The following is a 22775-nucleotide window of genomic DNA, read 5'->3' on the forward strand; positions in this document are numbered from 1 at the left end:
TCTTGACTTGCAGAGCAACACAGAGCAAATCAGCTTTCTCTCCTCCATTGTATACATTCAGATATTTAAAGACATATATAATTTTCCTATGAGTCATGTCTTTATCTGATTAAAAGCATCTATCTTCCTCTTATTTTATAGGCTTGCAGCCTTGAAAGAAAGTTACTGTCTTCACATCTTTATGTCCTCAGTACTGAAATACAGTACTTCGCTCACGGATTCTCCATATTTACTTGTGGAATGAATGAATAAATTCTACTTTTATCATTTCCCACTCTCTCACGTCTCTTTGAACACATGTAGCCAAAATCTCTCCTAAAACAAATTGGCCAGAATTTTCTTTTTACTTAAGGATGCCTTTTATTTTTATAAAAATAATACATCTTTATAATTTTTTAAAGATTTTTTTTGTAATTAAACTGAAACAGAAAAAGAGAAAAGCACTCTAATCGTGTTTAGTTTGCCAAATTTTCACTAAGGGGACATACCCATCTTCCTAACGTGCAGACCAAGAAATTCAAAATAACCAGCACCCAGAAGGCTCCCTTGCACTCCTTTCTATTCGCTGCCCGCTTCAAGGACTGCCATAGGGATTTTGAACTTTATGTAAATGGAATCATACTGTGTGTATTCATTTGTATCTGTCTTCTTTCAATACGTTGTTTTAATGACTGCATACTAGTCTTTTGTATTGCTATATTATAATTTATTCTTTTTATGCCCATTGTGATACATTCCCCCCCTTTTTTTTTTGCTTTCATTAAAAATGCTGTAATGAATATCTATGTAACTAAAACAGTGATTTTTCTACCCATAGGATAAATCCATTAACGTGAAAACTTTTAAGACTTTTGATATATTATAAAATTGCCTTTCAGAAAGGTTGTACCAATTTTACATTCTTATCATAGTGTAGAAGACTTCCGGTGTTTGTGGTGTGGCCCAAAATTGAATGTAAAAACCCCAGATATAATCCAACTAGCATCCACCAAGAATGTTCTTACCTGTCTTAAATATCTTCCCTTCCTTTTACAATACAAAAATAGACTGCAAGCACAAATGTTCTCCAAGTTCTCTGACAAAGACAAAAAACATAGACTGATAGGGCTGGAAATGATCTTGGAATTTATCTAGTCCAACATGCTTATTTTCAGATAAGAATACAGAAGCCCAAAGAAGAGAAATGTTAAAGCTGACAGATTCCCAATGAAAACTAAATCAGAAAACCACATGTAGAAAAAAAAGCTGCAAAGAAACAAAACAAAATGTATTTTTGGCAGTTACCTTTGGGGTTGGGACTATGGGAGATTTTTCTTCTTTTTGCTTTTCTGAATTATCTAAATCCTCGGTGGAGAAAAACTATTTTCTATAAGAGAAGGAAAAATAGAAGAGTGAGGCTGTGTATAAATTGCCTATTATAGTGATTTACTGCATGCCTGAGATCATAGGTGAAGGGGCTATAAAATAGGAAATAAGCAGCTTCATAAGTTTACGAAAAATTTGGAAGAGACAGAGCACTCTAGAACAGTGAATAAGCAGGGTCAGATAAAGCAACTTTTGGAAGGCTCTAGTCTGTAAGTTGGGTAAGTTATATCTAGAACAGGCCATAGAGACCACCGGGTAAAGAAACAAAAGACAGGTTTTTCAGTGGTGTTTCCTTATGAGTAGTTTGAGAATCCTGACTCTGTCCCTGTTTGGAGATGGAGTTAGGGTGCATAATGGGGTAGAAATACTTAGGAATCACCGCCATGATGCCTACCGTTTCCTCTACTCAAGATCTGAACCTTCCTTGTCTTCTGTCAATGTAAGAGTTAGAGTCATGAAATCCAATTTCAGAGTCTTGTCTTAATTAGACATTTCACATGTCTTGCTGTGTCTGTGGTAGGTTTTAGCTGAATGAATCACAGATCATAGGCTGCTAGAGTTGTCAAAACAGAGACGAAATCATGTCCCTAAAGACTCTAGGCTAATAAGTGATGGGGTCTGATAGGGTTGCCATAGTCAACAAATAAAAATTCAGGACACCTAGTTCAATTTGAATTTTAAATAAACAATGACAGTGTTAGTGTAAGCACATTTCATGTAATATTGAACTTGAACCTGTCTTCATCTGGCAACCCTTTGGGACCATGATGAATGCCCCACTCCTGTTTGACCAAAGACCGTACGGTGCATTTCTGAACAGCAGGTCTGTGTGATTTCCAGAATGGCCTTACATATGACAAGTTCTAGAGCTTAGCGGTTACCAAGGCACAGTGGACCCTTGGGCACAGTTTTTTCATCTGCTTAGTAGGTTACAAATAGCACCTACTTCAAATAGTTGTCCTAAGAATTAAACGAAATGTTACAAGTAAAACACATAGAACGAATACTTCTTAGCTCAACTATCAAGCTGAAAGCATTGTGAACCAGTACCATTATCTGAACAGTCCGTAATGATGTCTCTAACATGTTTGTCTCTAAACCACACCACTGGAACAAAATAGGCCACAGGCCCCCTCCCATTCTCTCTGGATTGATGCTGATAAAACAAAAAGTTCCACTCATCTGCAAGAGAGAGGATGGCCCTGTTATTGAAAAGGCAATGAGGGCTTTTATTAACCATCATAGCAAGTATTCACTCATGATAGAACCATTATCTCATTATTATTACATTGTAAATATTAAATATCAACAAAGACTCCCCGCAGTGACCACTGGGAGTTCACAGCAAATTGCCTTCCTTAGGTTATCGAGTGTAGAAGTTCCAAGTTGGGTTAATCATCAGCGTCACCAGGGGAATTTTTTTAAAGATCGTCTTTTTTAGTATGAAAATATTTCAAACATTCAGCAAAGCTGAAATAATTTTACAGTGAACGCTTGTGTACACACCACCTAGATTCTACATTTTACTATAACTTGTTTATCACAAACTTGTCCTTCTATTTATCCCTTTATCCATCCATCTATTTATCTTTTTTTCTCTCTTACATATTTCAAAGTAAGTTGCAGATATCCGTACAGTTGCCCTGGGGAACTTTCTAGAACTGTAAATTCCCAGTTCTCATCCACAGAGATTCACAGATCTACTGATTCAAGAAAGTTTGTAATACCTCAGGTGATTCTCATACACTGTCAAGTTTGGGAAAGTATCAGTCAGAAGAAGCTAGGTTATACTGCAGTAACAAATAAGCCCTTTTAAAAACCTCTGTGGTATAGAACAACAAAGATGTGTCTCTTCCTTTTTTTCCTCTTCCTCCTTCTCTTCTTGTTCTTGTTCTGGACTGATTTCACATGTTCACCAACAGTTGACTGGGCTTCATTCCGGTAACCATGCTGATAGGGTCCTTACTATTCAAAACATTGCCAGTATCAAGACAAAGAGAAAAGAGACATGGAAAGCCATAGACTGGCTTAAACACACACTGCCTAAATATGATACACATTCACTTCTGCCCACATTTCATTAGCCAAAGCAAGTCACTTGGGAACTCAAGTTCAGAAAGGTGGAGATGAACAATGTTTCCTCAAGGAGGAGCACTATGGAAGGGAAGCTGGAATATTTAGAAAGAGTATACAAAATAACACAGGAAACCCCAATTTTATCCCCACTCCTCAATTCATAGACAAGGAAGCTAGCATCCAAAGAGGCAAAGTGACTCTCTCAAGATTATTCAGCTAGTTCAAGGCAGGAATAGTCCAGAAACAAAGTCTTCTAACATCCAAAGTCTGTACAAGGCTACCTCCTTGAAGCTACCAGATTGTTCACCATTCATTCATCCATTCATTCATTTATCAAATAACTATGGAGCGCCTACTGTACACCAGGCACTGATGAATAAAGCACAGTCCCTGCCACCAAAAAGTTCCCAGTCCCATGTAAAGTCCTTTTATGTAACCTTCAAGTGACCCATTCACTGGCATATTTGATCCTCTCACCAAATATGAAGCAGCAGTACATTTCAGACTAATATAAATGCTGTCTGAGGCTAAAGATCTATTTTTCTTAATTGTTTCCGGTTAGAGAGAGTCAGTTTCTAGCAACACCCTGCTGAAACTCGGCATGGTGATATAGCTCATTCAAGACACAGAATGTTTAAAGTGACTCATAGGCCCACAGTGGTTGAGGATCATTCCTAAGGCACCATTAGCTCATGATCTGATGGCATAATAGCTTTTCTCCAAAAGGAATCATTCAGTCATAAAAACCTAAACCCCTCCTTGGAGACCGTTGTCATTTTGAGAAAAATATTTCAAGGGTTAGAAATCTGATAGATCTGAAGACTATCTAAAAACAGGGTAATTTGATTTGCAAAAGATACTCGATACCTTCACAAGCTATAACTATGAAGACTATCTTTCTTTAAAGATGTTAAAATAGTACCATTATATTAAAGTGCTGTGTCTAATCTTTGTAAAAGCATGGAGTGTTAGAGCTGGGAGGACTGGTAAGTTTGACTAACACTAGCTGCCTTATTTTACAGATAATAATTGTAATGGTTATTGAATGTTTCACTGTGCCAGCTACGGTTCCAAGCAATTTACATGTATTACCCCATTTTGTCCTCACAACCAATAGGCATTATAATCATCTCTATTTTGTGATTGAAGAGGTCGAAGCTTATAGAGGATAAGTAATTTGATCAAAGTTATCTAACCAGAGAAAGGTCTCAAGTCCTTTGGTGCATTGTTCCTTTTATGTAAAAGGGAATAGAGTTGTCACTTTTGTGGGGCCACAAGGCTCTAAACATTGGCCCTATTTAACAGTTACCTGTGACATTATCTGTAGGGATAATGTCAAGATCTGTAGGGATCTCAGCATAAAATCATTTCTACTCTCTGTGAGCTTCAGCCTGGCAAAGGAAGGAAGAGAATGTGGGCAACCTGTGTCCTGGAAGACAAGGCAAAAGAGAGCTTCAAGATGTATGTCAGTGCTGTGAAATGCTAGTAGAGAATCAAAGAGAGTAAAGACTAGAAGAAAGTTATTAAGTAACATGACAATTATAAAATCATGATTGAACTTTAAAAGATCAATTTCAGAGAGTGATCAGGGTAGAGGGTAGCTTGCAAGAGGACGATGAGTCAATAAAAGAGGAGGGAATGGAAGCTGGCAATTTAGGCTATTGGAGAAAAGGGAAAGAATATAAGGACAACTAGAGGATGCAGACAGTAGGAGAAACACTTTCATTTGAATTAGAGAGAACCAAGTGCCTTGCTATACAAAAGAGAAAAGAATGGTGCCCACTGAGAGGAATAAATTTAATGTGGACAAGAAAAAAAGGATCAAGTTTTTAGAGCAGGCAGGAGAAGGGGATCCATTCATTATTAAATTATTTATTTATTCGGCCACTATTATAGAGTGTCTGTTGTGCTTCAGACACTGCGGTGAGCAAAGCACACACATATCCTATACTTGTGGACCACAGAGTCTAATATGGAAGACAGACTGTAAGTAAATACACACACACACACAGTCATTATATACATGCATAGTTATTATGTACATATAATATACATATTTATTATTTATAATATATAGTTATCATATACTATATAGCTATTATATGGCTTATATATACCTTATTATATACTATGAAAAGTGCAGTGAGGACAAATGTCAGGGTGCTACAAGAGCCAAAGGAAAGTCAGCCTTAGGCTGAAAAGTTGTGTAAAGTCTTCCAAACAGGAGAAAGAAGGGAAAGGGGGCAAAAGATGAAGACACATATGTGTGGAAAATGTTGAGCAAAGAAATTATCTTCACCTTCTTAGTGAATAGAAGGATTAAAAATGCCTAAAAGTGAGAAGAATAGGAATATGTTTGAGGATTTGAGTACAATGTGATAATATATTAGAATCCACTTGTCGACATCCAATTTGGTATCAGGAATATATTTGCCAAGAAGCATTAAAAGCTATTATGAAATTAGACAGTATGACCCAGTTGGCTTGGTTTTCTGTCTTTCTCGAGGAATTCTTAGTAACCCAGGATAGATGCAAATAAAGTAAGTGATGAGTTGGGCAGAGAAAGCAGGCTGGTGGTTCTAGTGGCCGGCATAGTAGAATTCAAAGGGAGCAAAAGATTCAAAGTTACTAGCAAGGCCTGGTGTTCAGCTGGCCAGGGGGTTAAATGGAGCCTGAAGGGAATGGATGAGGTCACAGCGAAGACCAAGAGAACAGAGAACAAGTTGAGAAGAAGTGAGGTAAAAGAAAAAGAGAAAGAGGAAGACGTGATCAGAGTGAGAGGATAAACCTACATATGATGAACTCTCAGGTTCAGCCAGATTGATAGGAAGCTAAAACTGGGTCAGTGAGGAGGCTGATTGGAGCTGTAGAAGTTTAAAGAATGCTGAGGCTGGGCTGAGATGGGGGTTAAGGCCTGAAGAGCTTTGCTGACAGCAGTTAGAGCCCAGGGAATGCTGTCCTCTCTGCTGTGTCTTAGAGAAAATAAACTTTATTTCTAAACCTGATACATATAGAATTGTACATATACTGTCAAATATGTGTGTATTCACACACACACACACACACACACACACATACACACACACACACACACGCTGATATATATCTTAATTATCTGCAAGTGATCTGGACATCTCAAAGTGATGGCTAGTCCCCAGATTTGTTGGATTATGTTTTATTCAAACCTCGATATGCTAGATGACAGCCTGCAGATGTAACTCAGAAAGAGCTAGAGGGATGAGTAACTTCCCATTATAATAAGCAGCCTTTATCAAGCACCAATTTCTTGGAAGGGAGATGGGACAAGGGAAATTTTAAATGAGATTTGGGACAAAGGGACAGATTTCAGAGACTTTTTGAATGTAGACTCAACTTTTCAAAGTTGCTTAGCAACTGATTCTGATATGGGAGATTAGGAAAGAGAGTCAAAGGTAGAAGGAGGCAGAAATTTCGTTCTTGTCCTCCCCTCCTCCCTCATTTTACAGATGAGGAAGCCGAGACTCAGATATTATAAAACTGATCCATAGCCACACAGCTAGTATGTGGCCGAGACAGGGTTTATTGCTAGATTCATCTGTCCTGGGCCCTTCTAGGTACATCGCACTCCTCCCCTCCAGCCATTCTCTGCAGGACTCTGTCATGCTCCAAGCCACTTGACTGAATATACCAAGCTCAGCCTTACCCTCTCCTTTTCCACACTTCCCCTGTGTTGGCAAAGGTAATTAATTGTGCATACTCATCAAATACCCTTCCCCTGCCTGGGTGAGGAGTCCCTCCCAAGGCTGCTGCAGTGGTGTTTACAGGCCTTGCTCACAGCCCTAGCACACTGCTGTGACACTGGGTTCACCTGTCTTCATCTCATTAGACTGCGAATTCTATGATAGAACAGACAGGGCCTCTGAGTCTTTTTACTCCCAGAGCTTAGCACAGTGTCTGACCTATACTAGCTGCCCAACAATGTTTATCAAATGAAGAGCTGTATTAATAGGCCTCGTGCTTAACCCCAGGTTGCATCCTACAGGTAATAAGATACAATAAAAAGTCAACAAAGGACATTATAACCTGCTCTATGGCACTACCATTTAAAATATTTAAAAATAAAAGGATAATAGAAGCCTACATACGTGCATTTGTTTGGATTTAGGGTTAGCTGATTATCTGCCTGACATCATGATTTGTTTGGGCCTGCTTTCTGAGCCCCTAATGTGTTGTAACACATTAGCTTTGCCATTTCACTCTTTGTCCTGAGGCCAAGCACTCTGCAACCGTTGCTTAGGAGGCAGATCTTCTCTTGCAGAGAGCAGCTAATGAATCCAGGAGCTATCTCCTAAGAGAGAATCGCTCCTCTAAAAAAAAGCACCCTGGAAAAGGTGGCCCAAGTGGGCATACTGGGGTGATATCAGCAGCTTTTTTCAGTTCCACCTCGAAGAACATCAGGGACCAGAGCGAATGCTTGAGCGAAAATAGACGCGGACCCCCTAGGCTGGAAGTTCTCCCGCAGGCCGTTCTTCCTTCCTGCCTGAGGTGCAACACTGTCAGAACCTGAGGGGGAAATAATACACTGAGCTGTGAAGTGGAAGTTCACAGTATTTTCACTCTCACAATATGGTACCTGTGGCCTCACATGAAAAGTATTTTCAATTACACTGGAGGTTAAGAATAAAGATTTTTCACACACACGCACAAACCTTTTTTTTTTTTTTGCTTTAGAAGTGTTGACAGGCCCCTTCAAAATGGAATCTCATATTCTTTGTGAATCACACCATGCCATATTGAGTATAGGTAGGTTTACTCAGGGGTCCAAGGCTTGAGTAATGATACACTGAAAATCAGCAAGATGACAGTAAGTGTGACAGCTCCTCATCTGCTATCAGTCATCTTGTCACCAGAGAACACAGCCCACTCATTCTGATATGTGGCACCTCAAAAGACTTTTTTTCCATGCAACAAATTATCCTAGAGGGATATCAAGGCCTCATTGTTTTTTATTTAAAAGTCATAAGTTAAGGCCTCAAAAACTTGTGACAGCATATGAAAACTTATATTTCTACTAGTAGTTTTTGTGCCTTCACTGCAGTGATAAAAATCACTTTGTTCTCCATTTTGGAGCCATGGGAAGAATCAAGGCATTGTGTAGATTACTTAAAATTCCACTGTGCCTGAACCATTTGGCCAAAGAATGCTAAGAATTTGCAGCTGTTGCTCCCAAGAAAGGTTTCTAACTAGGGCGGCTGCTGTTTAACACACAGCTGTTGTTAATTTGAGCTGAAGATTTTTAATTGCGTTTATGTAGAGATTTATTAAATAACAGTTTAAAGAAACAAAAACTATAATAGTTGTATTAGTAGGATGCTGAAGGAAGAGAATAATTAGAACACAGCGTTTTTGCCTTGTAAGCTAAGTCTGAAAATATCTTTTCCACATGACTGGCTTCCAGCCATCCCAGGAAAAGAGTTTCTAGGTAAATCCGGTCACAGAAGCCCTCATGGCCTCTGCAGGAGCTCAACTCCTTGTTCCCCTTACTCATTTACCTGGAAGCACTTCTTCCCTAAGTGGCCTTTTCTTGTTCCCCTATTCTCCATTTCTATTATCTCAGCAGACGGAAGCCATAGGGCTTGCAGCAAACGCGGCATTAGCTGGCAATCACCTGCTCCTTCTAAGCGGCCTTCATTATTTTGGTGAGCCTCCATAACTGCTGTTTTCCTGTGACATCTAGCCCATCCATGACAATACTGGGAGGAGTATGAACCCTCCCTATTTGGCTTAGAGCAACTGTGTTGATGAGCAAAAAAATAGAAAATGTGGGCCTTGACTTTCCACAAAGGCAAAGAAGAGGGAATTAGAAGCCCTTCTACTAAAAGGAACAACAGCTAATGTTGTCCCTTAAGAGGGAAGTTGCCAACTGTCCCAAAAAGGAGCTTTGAATATGAAGGGAGACAAGCCAGGAAAATTGCAGAATAAGTCATAAATCCTCACTACCATACTAAAATCCTCATCGTGTTTAATATTCCTTTTAACAGGACAACCTTGATTTGTCAGGCATTTATGGAGCACCTACTGTGTTCAAGGTGCTAGTGAGGGCTTGGAGATCAAGTGTAAGACAGGCCAAGGGCATCCAGGTGCTGTATAAACCAGTCACTCCAAAAGAGGCGAGCGAGGTGAGAGGTCTAATTTATGGCAGATGGGGCAAGCATTTGATTTAGGCCTAAGGGATGAAGAAGATCTTTATAGAGGAAGAAGGAAGGCCTTTCCAGGCTGATGACCTGGAAGAGCAAAATCGCATTGGTCTGGAAAACTATGTCTTATTGAAGGGACAGTATATGTTTGAACATGACAGTGTTCAAACATGAAGATGAGAAATAAAAAAAGAAAAGGTTGGAACTAGATTCTGGAAGGTTGATTTGCCACTCTAAAGTAGATTCTATTCTGAGGGGCATGGCAAACTATTGTATAGTGTAGAGCTGGGAAATGACATGTTTTTCGGCCAAATCATCCTGCTGGCAAGTCTGCTGAACTCCAAAGCCTCTCCCGTTGCCCCATGAAGAGGCAGAACGACTGCCATGTGCTAAGAGCGTGAGGACCTGAACCATGCTACAGCAGGGATAAGAGGAGGGTACGCCTCTGAGAACCAGAGTCTAGGCTTCAAATCCTAGACTTGCTACTTACTAGACTACGGCAGTTAACTTCTCTGTGCCTCTTTTTCCCCATCTGTAAAATGGGGGTAATAACAGTGCCTGCCTCTTAAGACTACTTTAAGTTAATAAACATAAAATGCTTAGAACAGTGACTGGTACAGTAAGCTTTTGACAAAGGTTAGCTATTATTTTCAGATGTAAAATCTTACTACTTAGCAACTAGTTGAATTTGGGAAAGGTGGGGCAAAGGGCAGAGTCAAAAGTGTGATGCTCATCAAAGGAATATGGCAGATACTCAGAATTAATAATAATAACCAGAAAACAAAAGAAAAAATCATATTGAAGGACCTTAAAAATAACTGTAATCTTCAAAAGTGTCAAATAAACACAAAAGGAACTGTTTCACATTGAAGGAGACCACAAGGACGTGACAACTAAAACGAACACATGATTCAGGACTTGATCCATTGACTTTAAAGGACATTATGGGGACGATTGAGATAATTCCATTGAAATGAGAATGGGATCTGAAGATGTTACGTAAAAGAATGTGCTTGGCTCCTTTTTCAAAGGAAATGACACCAAAGTGTTCTGTGGTGATGAGGCATCAGGTTGACAGCTTATTCTCAAATGTTTCAGAAAGTTTTTTTGTACTCTACTTATAAGTAAGTCCTCTATACGTTTGTGATTATTTGAAAATGAAAACAATCTGTTTTTTTTTCTAAATTAACACCTAGCATTAGTTGAGCACTCATTATGTATCAGGCACTGTGGTCAGTGCTTTGCACATGAGTGGATTTGCTTCCCAGTCTGACTTGCTTCTCTACCAAAAGGGAGTCCTGTGTCTCTCCCCTGCACCCCTGTAGCAGCCTGAGGTTCTCCCCACTAGAGCACCCATAGAAACTGTTCGTTGTTCATAACACCTGCCCCACTCCATGGTCAGTAAGTTCTTTGAGAGCAAGGATTATATCCCATTCTCCAGTGTATCCACATCTCCCATCACAACTCCCGGTAAATCATAAGTGTTCAATACGTGCTTGGTAAATGAAGCGCTGAGGCTTGCCCACCATGGCGAATATAATCAAAAGTGAGACCAGATTTGGGATGCATGTCTGATACACGACTTCTTTTCTAGGTGGCCCTGGCTCTGGCAAAGGCACACAGTGTGAAAAGCTGGTGGAAAAATATGGATTTACACATCTCTCGACTGGTGAGCTCCTGCGTAATGAACTATCATCAGAATCTGAAAGAAGCAAATTGATCAGAGAGATCATGGAACGTGGAGACCTGGTGCCCTCAGTAAGCAACAGCTTCCTTCCCTGGCTGGGGAGATATTTTGGAGTGTTGCTATTAGTCTAAGCTGCTATAACAAAGAAACCCAAAAGGACAATAGCTATATTTTATTTCTGTCTATGTAACAGTCCAGAGGCAGGCAGGAGGGCCACGTTGTCCAGACCCAGGTTCCTTCTGTCTTATTGCTCTGCCTTGAATATTAGCCTATTTTATATTTTCCCCTGAAACTGGTCTCCAATTTAGAGTTAAAATCTTTAAAGCAGAGATAAGCATGGCACAACCCTCTGGAAAATAGAAAAAAAAGGTCTATTATTTTGGGAGGCTTGATAGCATTCTCTTGAAATTTGATATCTTCCTTGTGTAGTTTAAGTAAAGATATATATCTTTTTATGTATCTTTTTTTCTTTTCAAGTCACTGTCCATCTTTAAGAAGCTGGATGCCATGGGTATCAAAAAATATTCATCCCTGCCATATTAAGTCCCAGACTCTGTAATTATGGCTTGTACAATACAGTCCCTACTAGCTAACAGAACTTTAGGCTCCCTCTTTAACCAGCTACAATCTTTCCCACCTGCAAGACAGAATGATCCTCATGGAAGAAAACAAACCATCGCCTTTGCCTCTTAGCTGGCTTCCTTGTGACTACTCTCTTTCCCTTACAGTTTACTCTTTTCACAGCAGATAGAATGATTTCTTGAAAGTGTTTATCAAATTGTGTTATTCCCTTCCCCAGAACCTTGCAGTGGCTCCCCACCACATTTAAAATGAAATCCAGAGTCCTTCCCTGGGCTCTGGCCTCCAGCTACCTCTCCAACGCTATTCCCCATCATGCTATTCCCCATCACTCGCCTTGCTCACTCCCACCCAGCCACTGACCTCCTCATTGTTCCTCCCACAGGCCAGGCTGTTCTTGCCTCAGGGCCTTGGTACTGGCTATTTCCTCAACCTGAGTGATCTTCCTTCTTATATGCATATAGTTTGCTCCTTTACTTCATCCAGATCTCTACTTTAATGTCACAGTTTATCGAAAAATCCTCCCTGACCACTCTGTCTAAAACAGAACCTCCGGTATTCTGTATCTCTTTGCCCTGCTTTAATTTTGTTCCTAGCAGTTCTCTCCAGCTGACTCTTTGTTATGTATTTATTTGTTCATCAATTATCTGTCTTACTCGCTGGAATATAAACTTCACGAGGAGTTAATTAACAATTATCTAGGGATCGTTTCTAACCGTGCTTGTGATAGCTGCATTCTCCAAGTCCCTGACAAAATGCAGGAGATGCCAGGGAGCCAGGGATCAGGGAATTTGCCCCATTTTGGCAGCTGGTTGCATTGTTCCTACATCCATTCCCAAACTCCCATGTATCTCTTCCCCCTTATTTTCCATAAGCACAGGTTAAATCAAAATTTTTAACAGAGAAAGTGATATTGCTAGAAAATGCTACTTCATGTCTACTTGAAAGTCTTCTCAAGTCAGTGGATGTCAAATTTTATAAAATATTTGCTGGAAAAAATCAATAATAAATATATTTTATATATTGTTTTAATCTAGTTTTAAACTGCCATTATGCATAATTCATGGAGTACTACCCCATGGAATATGGCCACTATACTTAATCTAATCTAAGATGCCATTATTTTAAGATACCCCAGTAAAATATAACTAATAAAAATATGCCAGTAGGGAAAAAACACTAACAATTAAACTATGCCCCAGCACTGGTTGTAAGATACCTCCCTATTTCGTAGACATTAAAATGTAAGTCGGGGAGGAAGAATGAGCCTTAGAATTGATGAAATACAGTATATTACCATCCACTTTTATTCTTATCTGAACCTTTCTCCCTCCTGCAATGGGATGACTTGGAGACCTGAGGTAAGTCTAGCGTTGTTCTGTGGAAGAGCTCGTGTCTTGACCACTTTCCTTCTGCTGCAGCACATCATTCTGGAGCTCCTGAAGGAGGCCATGGTGGCCAGCCTTGGCCACACCAAGGGCTTCCTGATTGACAGCTATCCTCAGGAAGTGAAGCAAGGGGAAGAGTTCGGACGTAGGGTGAGTCTTCTTATGGGGATCATCCCAGAAGAAAAATAGGGGATATCACTGAGATCAGAGGATAAATTCAAAGTCTGTCCCTTTCCCAATTAACATGAATCAAAACTTTCAGTTATAAATGGCAGAAATTAAACAAAAACTGGCAAAAAAAATAAAAAGGAACGAAGGAAGGAAGGAAGAAGGAAGGAAGGAAGGAAGGAAGGAAGGAAGGAAGGAAGGAAGGAAGGAAGGGCAGGCAGGCTGGAAGGAAGGAAGGAAGGAAGGAAGGAAGGAAGGAAGGAAGGAAGGAAGGAAGGAAGGAAGAAAAAGGGAGGAGAGCTTGTTATGGTGGATTTATCAGCTTAAGCAACTAAACCATCCAGGAGTGGTTCACAGTTGACTAAATCCATATATTCAAATTTGCTCATCAATCATCTGTCTTTTTCTCTCTCTTGGATTTTCTTTTCCCTTGTGTTGGCTTCATCTTACTCCTGTTGTAGGCTTATATTTCACCATCTAAGTGACCTCACAGAAAAATGTTTCTGTTTTCCAATGGGTCCAGCAAAAGACCCAGAGTTGTGTTTCATTATTCTGGATTATTAGGCCATGGGCCCATCAGTGAACCAATCACTGTGGCCAAGGGAAAGAGGGAAGAGCATATGATGGCATATCCATGAATATCCTAATCCAGCCTGGAGGACCAGGACAGGATGGCAAGGGAGCAGGGTGAATGGGCACCACGCCTGAACCACACAGACTGAGAAAGGGAAGGGAAATTACTCAAGGGAAAATAGGAATGCCCTTAGAAGTCAGGGGGGTGATGCTGGACAGGCAGAATCAAATATATGCATCACTCCAACCTCCCACCATCCTAACCGCCCCAAGTCCCACCCTCTTCACTAGGAAGGGTCACTCACAAGGAAACAGCAGAAAGTAAAAACCCTCATAGCTGTCATTTACTGAACCTACTCTGGGCTGGGTCCTGTACTACACACTTTACTTACATTACCTCTAATTTTACAAAGTCTAAACAAAAGGGAAACTGTTGTCTCCATTTGTTAAACAAAGATTCCAGAGCCTACAAGAATTAATATTTATAAAGGTATCTCTTTAGACTGGCTTCAAAACATTTTCATGCATGTTATTTCATTTGATATTATTTTTAATAACCTTTTTAAATGTATGGAAGGGGTATTTTCATTATGTTAAAGGTGATGAATTAAGCCCAGAGAGGTTACCTGACTTGCCCATAGTCACACAGCTGGTAAGTGACAACTTACTGGTAAGTGACAACTACTGATAGGACTAAGATTTAGGAGCCCATCTCCATCCATCTCCAACACTGCAATGTTGACTAAGGAGAATTGAACTTGTGTGTCTCCTGGGTGTTAGTCTGACCTTCTTCTGAGCCTCTTGTTTTATTTAACTCCTTAGATGATATCTAAATACTTAAAAGATAGTTGCTCACCTTCCTCCATGTTTCCTGCTTGGAATCAGAGTCCAAGAAAATATTCCCTGGCTTAGTTGGCATGGGTGGGCCCTGACCCAGCCAGGATTGTCCCTCAGCTCTGGAGCCTACGTCCGGTGGGCGGGGTGGGGGCGGGCAGGAGAAGGAGATTTGTGCAGCAGAGCCAGTGACCATGGTGGTTCCAAGCATTTCCTGATGGGAGACGCTCCCGTATCAGAATTCTAACAAGCTTTTTCCCACAAAACAAACCACTTTGTAAGAGCTCAGACTTCAATATAAATCAACTACTTTTCTACAAAGTGGAATTAGGAGGATTGTTCTACTTTTTTAAAAAATCATGGTAAAATATACATAACATAAAATGGGTTAAGATGGTAATCTAGCCAATTTTAAGTGTATAGTTCAGTAGTGTTAGATGTATTCACATTGTTGTCCAGCCAATCTCCAGAACTCTATTCACCTTGCAAACCAAAACTCTCCATATGGGTATGAGACTTATCAGGGTGATTACTTTATATGATATATAAATGTCTAATCACTAGATTGTACACCTAAAACTATTGTATGTCAACTGTAATTGAAAAAATACATCTTAAAAATCATTAAGAAATAAAAAGACTCAATCTCTACAGCCGTTAAACAACTCCCTATTTTCCCCTTCCCTCAGCCCTTGATAGCCACCGTTCTACTTTCTGTCTGTATGACTCTGACTACTCAAAGTACCTGAAAGAAGTGGACTGATACAGTATTTGTTGTTCTGTGACTGGCTTATTTCACTTAGCATGATGTCCTCAAGATTCATTCATGTTACAGCATGTTTTATAAATTCCTTCCTTTATAAGGATGAATAATATTTTGTTTATCCATGCATCCATCAAAAGCTATAGTGGGTTGCTTCTACTTTTTGGCTATTGTAAATAATGCTACTATGAATGTAGATATACAAATATCTCTTCAAGACCTAGTTTTTCCAAAACCATTTGTTGAAAAGACTGTTTTCCTCCCATTGAATGAGGTCTTGGCACTGTAGTCAAAAATCATTTGACCATATATGAAAGAGTTTGTTTCTGGGTTCTCTATTCTATTTTACTGACCTAGTTGTCTGTCTTTATTTTAGTACTACATTGTTTTAATTACTATAGCTTTGCAATAAGTTTTCGAATCAGGAAATATGAGATCTCCAACTTTGTTCTTTTTCAAGATTGTTTTGGCTATTCAGGGTTTCTTGAGATTCCATGTGAATTTTAGGATGGATATATCTATTTCTGAAAAAAAAAATGCCATTGAGATTTTGATAAGAATTGTATTAAATCTGTAGGTTGCTTTGGGTAGTATTTACATCTTAACAATATTAAGATGGGATATTAAGATGTATCCCATGGATCGTTTTACATTTTTGCTTAATCTTCCAGCCTGTGTCCAGGCTGTGGATGAGACTCCTAGAGATATACTATAAGTGAGGAAGATGGACATTTTTCCTGTGCCACCTCAGAATCAGGCATGTGCGAGACTAGGGAGTTCAGGGGAGACAGAGAGAAGAGGAAGGTGTGTGCTCTAGCCCTGGAGGCTCTCCCTGCCTAGTGGAGACTGTCAGTTTTGTAAATACTTCATTAAAATACAATGAGAGATGTGCTGTAACTGCTGAAGGGTCAATAGTGTTTCTCAGAGGTTCAGGCTTCAAGGTGGCAGCACCTGACCAGGTGATTTCACATTTACCTGCCTGTAAACTTAAGGTCTGAGAGCCCTGGGAGGGCCTCCAGGAGAGTTAAGACAGGTCATGCACTTGCTCAGAAGTGCTGGAGAAAAAATGTTTTCAAAGTTCTTATTTTTAAATTGCTCTCAGAAGTAATAGAATATCCTTTTGAAAACCCAAATGGCCAAGTGTAATCAATAACATGTATAGAAAGATAAGCATCTCTTTTTCTGTCAGCTACTATGTGCAGACAACAAAATTATAATACTTATTCTCCTTTTGGGACTTTTTAAACTGGGCAAACTTAGGCCTATGGGGTTCCAAACCGTTTTGAGCAGTGACAGTGCTCTTGGCATTCACAGAGAACCTCCTATGTGACATCTTTAAAGAACTTCACTCAACATGGTCTAGAGTCAGAAAAGCTGGATTTTCACCTCTACTATGTCATCTGGGCAAGTCACTCAACTTCAGATTCCTCCTCTGTAAAATGGAGATAATAATATACCTGCCAAACCCTATTTAGAGGGTCTTGTGAGCATCAAATGATATAACGTACATAAATGAGTTTCTAAGCTATGAAAGACTATAAACCATTCTCCAGTTCAGGGTCACATATTTTTTATTCATACCTCATACATACCTATAAACCCCTGCTCCTTTGCTTATAACCCAGTTAGGTTAAATTAAGGCTTTTGATAGCTGTTCTTGGCCTTTGGGTGTATAGGAATTCAAATCATCCATATGATCTTCCCTAAAGTAAAGTAAAACTTCCTCTTCCACTGTGGACCCTGGTGAGACAGGTGTTAGAGTGGGGCAGAGAAGAAACCTAACCAGAATGTAGGAGTTAGAAGGAGACATTGTGTGGTGACTAGATAGTTTCAATCAATGCTAAAATTCATGATGCCATTTCCAAAAATATACAGGTGTGCATTGCATTACTGAACTGACGGATTTCAAGTGAGATGTCTACCAAAACAGTCTTTTACATACTTCAGGAAGGAGTTTGCAAAAATCAAGCATCATATTTATTTGTCCCTGGATAGAGTAACTTTAGAATATGCTACTATCAGTTAGACTTGTGTGCAAGAGAGAACATCCAACTCCAAAAACAAGCACTTGCTTTTTTAACTTGACCAGAAGAATAAAGATGCTGCGAACACAGAATGAGCCATTATTGATTCATTTATGCCCTGCAGGAACCCCAGTATTTTCACAGCCCCCTCCAAATTACAGGTACGTAATTAATTTGAAATTTGGCAAAGACAAATACGGACATCTTATTTCCTCCAGAGATTCAGAGCAGTCAACCTAGTTGAGGGCATAGTGAGAGTTTCTTGTACACTCATCAGGCCCACAACTATGTTTGAAGCCCATTCTGCCTGTGAATGATTTTAACCTACCTACGGACATCTTATTAGCCTTTCTGTAGCACAGAGACTGATGTGCCTAATTCACAGGACCATCTGTTGCCGGAAAAAATCCAGTTCAGTTAGCTAGGCTGACACTTTTGCATACCTATAGCTGAGTTCTCTGAGATGCAAGGTCCTTTGAGGATTTGCTTGGCCACTGTACATGACATCGCTAAAAAACAAATGCAAACTACCGCTGTGTCCACAGCTTAGGAATAAGTCTGTGTGTAATTTCTCCATTACTTTGCTATCTTCTAGTCCCAGTCCTGACTCCCCCCACCCACCCCCGCCCATTGAATTGATCTGTGCCTTTTGTATCCAATATGGTATATTAGGGCAGGGCAGGGTGTCAACAGGTGTGTGTGTGTGTGTGCGTGTGCACACCCACGTGTGCAGGTTTGTTTGTGTCTGTGAGAGAAACAGGGACAGAAGGAACAAGAAGGAGGAGCTGGAGTTTCTAACCACCATTCCCATCTCCCACCCCAGTTGAGAAACCCTGGTTTCGGTGACTTTGGTGTTCACAGGCCTGTATTCAGAGCCTGGCTTTATAACTCACTGGCAAGTCATTTAACTTTGTGAAGCTCAATTTCCTCTTCTGTAAAATGTAGACTGAAAAAAGCTACCTCAGTGCTTATTGGGAAGATTGGATGGAACCCTCGAAAAGTGCCTTACACATTTATAAACCTGCACATCATACTCAATAAACTATTAAAGTTTTTTCAAAATTATATGTATTTTTGTGATTATAGAACTAACAATTGTATAGCTATGAGGCAAAACAGAAAAGTATAAAACAAAGAATAACCACCCAGAGGTAATACCTATTAACATTTTGATGTATGTTCTTTCAGTCTTTAGTCTACCCATTTTCATATAGTTAATTTCATACAGAATACCTAACTAACAGAATTATAGCAGTTATTTTTTGAGCACTTAAAATGTGCTGGGAACTGAACTAGATACTTTACATGTGTCATTTTATTAATCTTTACAATCCCATTCTGTAGGTATTATTATTCCCAATTTATAGATTCTTACCATCTTGAGTTGGGGTGTGCACTTAGCCTGGCTCCCTAATGGGAAATTGAAACGCTTTCCTCTATTAACCAAACGTTTTATTCAACAACAGTCAAACTAAATACATATTAACGGAAGTAGAATGCACACACTTGCTCTTAGCTTTTCCCTCCCTGGAACTTCTTAGCTTAAATGCTGCCTTTAGCCTGAATATGGAGATAATTTTCCTGGGTGTATGGGTGATGACATTACTGTCCCTCTGCCTGACTGCTCTTAACCGTCTCATAGAGTCAGTGATTCTGTTCATAAATGTATTCTAACCTTCAGAATGAGCTCTTACCAAGGAAAAATAAAGTTACGCCTCTGGCCAAGGGACATTCTACTCGGTGTGTTCTGGTTGTTTGGGATCGTGAGGAGCCTTGGGAACCACTTTGAGACTTTCCACTTGCGATTTTCCGCTCTCTTCGTCTGACTTGTAGTTCACTGTAGAACTTTGAGCTGGGTAATGGTGATGTGAGGCAGAAATTATGGTAGCAATGGAGCAGCATTATTATCATTAGGATTATGTGTTCAGGAATGCTGGAATAACCCAGATACCCCTCCTCTGGTGAGGTCCCCCAAGGGGATATACCTCCAGGTGAGAGCAAATGAGAAATCGGCATGCTGCTTTATTGTCAGCCAGTGGTCCTTATCCCCCAGTGCAGAGACTGGTATGTATGCTGGAGCATATGACTTAGGCTAAAAGTGTGGGTGGAGCCTCTGATTCTTTCTAAACCCAAACTGACCATCAGAGATTGTTACATTTCAAAGAAAGGAATATACTGCCAGGCACACATTAAATAATGTTAGCTCATAATTATGTCATGCTTGAAACGGGCCAGACACTTTACCTGTATTAACTTATTTAGCCCTCATTATCGTTCTTTTGAGGTAGAAACTATTATCCTCATTCTAAAATTAGGAAATGGAGGCACCCAGAGAGAACAAGATGATTGTTATTCTCAACAAGAGAGAGTTTCTGGGTGGCCTGATCCTGTCCAGTGGTAAACATGGCCTAACCAGTGTTCTCACTTCATCAGAAGAAAACAAAAGCGAGGGTCAGAGGAGAGCTGGGTAAACTCCCCCTCCTGCTCCATCTGCTGAAATTACCAAGGCAAAGCTAAAAGCACAAGTCACTGAACCTGATATACTCATTCTGGTGGCTGCTCTCAGCCAAGATGAGTGCTGATCACAACTAGATTCCAAGAGGCTGCAAGAGCTTCCAAAAAATAAAATAAAATGGCCTCCGACGCCACCCACTTCCTTTCCCACCATCCTGCCCTCCTCTCCTGGCTCCATTTGGCCCACCAGCCACCTGGCCTGAGCCCCATTCTGAAGGCTCTGGCCCTCCACTAGGGTGAAGTCTCCAGGCTTTGGAGTTAACATACAGCTGGCTCAGGACTGTCTGTCACTGAACCAGCCCTCAGCGACCTTAGGCAAGTTGGTCTCCATTTCCCTGTCCTTAAAGTAGAGATAATACCTCCCAGGAGGGGTGCTGAAAGGGTTAAAGGGATGGCTGTATCTAAAGCCCTTAGCTGCTGAAATGTTGCTTAGAGTATCTCAACAACATAGGCACTCGTGCTCTAACAGAGATCCCCTGAATACCCAAAGGCTATAAAGAACCTAGTGCTTATGTGGCAGAACCCCAGGGATGCCTACAGGGTGATATTGGGAGCAGGGAGTTGTCCTCAAGTCTCTGTGATTCTTTCAGACAAGGGCAGAGCTCTCTGCTCTCTCAATTATGTGATACTACAGGCTAACCACAGTCCAATGATATATATCGAAATGCTTTCATTTGAACATTTCAAAAACTTTTAGGTATTAAAAAAGTCAGTGGGACAGGCCACTTCCAAATAGAATGAATGTTCAATAGCTTTTTATGTAGGAAGTGATTCCAGGAGAGATAGGTTAGTTAATTCAAACCCCATAATATCAGCATGAGGAAACAGTTCGGTAGAGCAGCTTCTCAAGCAGTTGTTTTGTGAAGAATCACCTGGAGATCTTTTTAAAATGCAGAGTGATTCCCTCGGTTCCTGGATCGTGCCTGAGACTGCATTTCTAACAAGGTCCCAGATGATGCCCAGGCTGCTGGTCCAAGGACCACAATTTGAGAATCAGTGTGGAAGATAAATCTACCTCTACTTCCTGCTCTTATTTCTCAGTCCAGAGGCTCATTCCTGCCAGCTCCTGCTTAGATACACATTATCTCTGTTGGTACCTGAATGAGTCCCTGAATTATCTTTTCTATCCCTGAATGGCCTGAAAACCCCCACAATTAGAAAAATCTCATAGTCTTCTCAAGCAGCCCCAACCAGAAACTGCTCCAGGGATCCAAACTCCATTAACTGAACTCAAGGCTGCCTCTCGAGCTCGCCCTCTGCTGGTAGACAAGGGTCATTTCCTTCTAAACCTTCATCTAGCCTTTCTTGCTGCTCACTCAGTTTTTGTTTTCCAATTTATACAGCAGAAGAGTTGCATGACATATTCCAGAGATTTATTTCACTCTTCTAGGTCTTGGAGAATTTTTCCACGCTATTCCTTAAAGTGCATCCCTCAGAGGGGATAGATAAATATTTAAATATTTGATCCACACTTACTAGCAACTTACCATTGTGCATGTCACCTAAAAGCCCCGCCCCCCACCCCGACTTTGTTCCCATCCATCCCAGGAACTTACTGCAGTGGAGTGGCAAGCCTTCGTGTATTATTCACAACCTGATTATTGCAAGATCAAGAGGGAACAATAGTTTCTTTCCAAAGTTGGGGTTGGTAGTGGAGGCAACATAAACACCAAGACATCAGGAGCAAAAGAACATTTAAGAGAAGGATGGAGAGATGGGGGAGATTCGTGCTGCCAATCATATTATCGTCATTCATTCATTAAAACATTTTCTAATCACCTACCTACTATATGCAAGACTTATTGAGTGCCATATGCCAAACAACATGCTTACACTACCTTACTTAGTTTTATTTAATCCATATAGCAATTCTGTGATCATCTTCACTGTACAAATGAGAAAACTGAGGTGCAGAGAAGTTGAGTGACACTTTCCATTAATGACAATGTAAAGTAGCTTAAAATAAGTATTTATTTTCTCTAATAGTATTCTGGGGTTTGATAGGCTTGGCTGGCTGGTTGTCATTTGAGTTCCTTTACACGGTTGACTGTATATAGTCAGATAGTGGCTAAGGCTGAGTGCACAGGTCTGGAGCCAGGGCTGGGATGTCTAGAACAGCCAAGGGCTGAATGAGCATCTCTGTCCACATGGCTGCCTCTTTCCACATGGCTAGCTTGGACTGCCTCACAGCTTAGCAGTCAGAATGGTTGAACATCTTAGATGGCTAAAAAAAAAAATTTCTTAATTATCTTACTTCTAAAAGCATATTGCATCATTTCCACTGTATTCTGTTGGTCAAAACAGTTACACGTTAGCTTGGATTCAAGGAGGTGGAGGTATGGGCTATATGTCTCAATGCGGGTAGAGCTTAAAGTACATCAAGTCAAGGAACTGATGAAAACCATCTTGGAGACAAGTCACCACACTGGGATTTGACCCTAAGGAGCCTGACTCCAGCTTTTGTGCGTTCATTACGTGACATTAACTCCCACATAATACAGACACAGTCACACTACACTACTGGTGGCTAGTATAAGCTATAATGGTGGTACAGAGGAGGAAGTGATTAGCTCTGCCTCAGTAGGTCAAGGAAGGCTTCCACGAGGAAACACCACACACACACACACA

The 22775-nt window shown here is 40.4% G+C and overlaps 1 protein-coding gene across 3 annotated transcripts in view; it reads left to right on the top strand.

Moving 5' to 3' along the window:
- Positions 1-22775, top strand: part of AK5 (adenylate kinase 5) — a 195426-nt gene that overhangs the window by 155095 nt on the left and 17556 nt on the right. For all 3 annotated transcript variants that reach the window (XM_039838642.1, XM_039838640.1, XM_039838641.1), the window contains exons 11-12: positions 11212-11375; positions 13305-13421. In XM_039838642.1, the coding sequence (XP_039694576.1) occupies positions 11212-11375; positions 13305-13421 (281 nt within the window). The remainder of the gene's footprint in view (positions 1-11211; positions 11376-13304; positions 13422-22775) is intronic.

The sequence above is a fragment of the Pteropus medius genome, unplaced genomic scaffold (assembly GCF_902729225.1).
Source record: "Pteropus medius unplaced genomic scaffold, Ma_sr-lr_union100, whole genome shotgun sequence".
In the NCBI taxonomy this organism is placed as follows: domain Eukaryota; kingdom Metazoa; phylum Chordata; class Mammalia; order Chiroptera; family Pteropodidae; genus Pteropus; species Pteropus medius.